This window comes from Nannobrachium achirus, assembly GCF_963921795.1.
Source record: "Nannobrachium achirus genome assembly, chromosome: 18".
Classification (NCBI taxonomy): domain Eukaryota; kingdom Metazoa; phylum Chordata; class Actinopteri; order Myctophiformes; family Myctophidae; genus Nannobrachium; species Nannobrachium achirus.
In genome coordinates this window covers 55917557-55918940 of record NC_137825.1, presented here as the reverse complement: position 1 = coordinate 55918940, position 1384 = coordinate 55917557, and the positions used below count along the sequence as shown (strand labels likewise).

General features: G+C 48.7%; 1 protein-coding gene across 1 annotated transcript; it reads right to left on the bottom strand.

Annotated features, from left to right (window-relative positions):
- Nucleotides 1-207: 207 nt before the first annotated feature.
- Nucleotides 208-1155, bottom strand: LOC308303200 (cilia- and flagella-associated protein 20-like; the record flags this gene model as incomplete). Its single annotated transcript, XM_080747524.1, has 1 exon — nt 208-1155. One exon carries the CDS (start codon nt 1153-1155, stop codon nt 208-210), a length of 948 nt encoding a protein of 315 aa, XP_080603650.1.
- Between the last annotated feature and the right edge of the window lie 229 nt (nt 1156-1384).

Sequence of the window (1384 nt, the reverse complement as noted above, 5' to 3'; positions counted from 1 at the left end):
AACAGACTTTCAACAACACAAAACTACCTTTGGTTTGGTGAGTAGTGAAGTAGTTTAGTTTATTTTGACTCAAGTTGAGCGCTCGTAGGGGCGGTATAGTCATTTAGCGATCAGAGTCAGTGTCAGTGCAGCTGACGCTGTGGACCAGAGCTATAGGGAGACGTGTGCAACAACTCTCGAAGCTGCTGTTTCGTTTTCGCACTATAGTTAATCATGGTAACAGAGTTGGTTTTCCTGTTGCTCCATAAAGGACATGTAAAGACCAGACCTCTGCTCATCTGAAGATAGGTCATCTTCATCTTGGACCTCAAATTGCTCATCCCCTGCCTCCGTACCCAAGGCCTCATCTTCTTCTTCTTCATCTTCGTCGTCTCCATCTTCCGCGGTCGTGCCAGTGTCAGTGGGCGGCACGTCCTCTGGGGGCTGCTCTTGGAGTGACGCATTCTCCGCTTCCTTGCCCTCTGATCCCTGGGTCCTCTCTGGGGCTTCATCTGCGTCGCCCTCCCTCCAGATGGGCTCCACGCGCTGCCTCTGGTCCCTGTCGAGCAGAAGCCTCCTTTCCCTCGTGTTCCTTTTGATAGGCAGATATAGTTTATACTCATTGGGGAGCTCTTCCGGCGAGTACATTCTGTCCGAGAAATACACCCTCCTTATGCGACAGTTGGCGTGGATCTGTAAGCGCTGCGCCTCGACGAAGTTTGTCCCGTAGGCTTCGAGTGTGTAGTCCTTCAGGTTGAACTGAATCTGGTTCCAGCCCTCTTCCAGCTGCATTGGCATGGGGCAGACCGTCGGCGTGTTCGTCATCCTGCTGTGATAGTTGCTAGCCTTAAACCGACGACGGCTGTTTCGGTCGTCTAATACCGTTACTTCGAAGCTGAAGTAGTCCTTGAGGTTCTTGACGATCAATACCAGATAGGGGAGAGTGATGCCCATGGACTTCCGGGGGTCCGAAGGACACGTTATATATGTAGTACTGACGTTGTTCCCCTTCACCTCCAACACAAAGGACTGGATGTCATTGTCCGTGACTCTCTTGACGTGACCGTTCTTGACGTGACCGTGTCTGGTCGTGATGCCCCATAACTCAAGAGGTTTGCTGCCAATGCTGTACAAAACGGTCAATAAACCACTTCGATTGTATCTGCTATTGAACATGTTCTGTGGTTAGTATGGTCCTGCACAAAACATTTATTGTTTGGGGTAAACAAAAACTTAATTGAGATTACTTTTAAGGACTTTATATAGGCCTATGACTTGGGCATGACGTAACACTCACGAAGCACAAACCATTGTCCATATACTGTAGGACAACAAGTCTAACCCTTACCCTAAACATAACCTTAACCCTAAACTTAAACTGACAAAAGCTATGCCTAAACCTAAC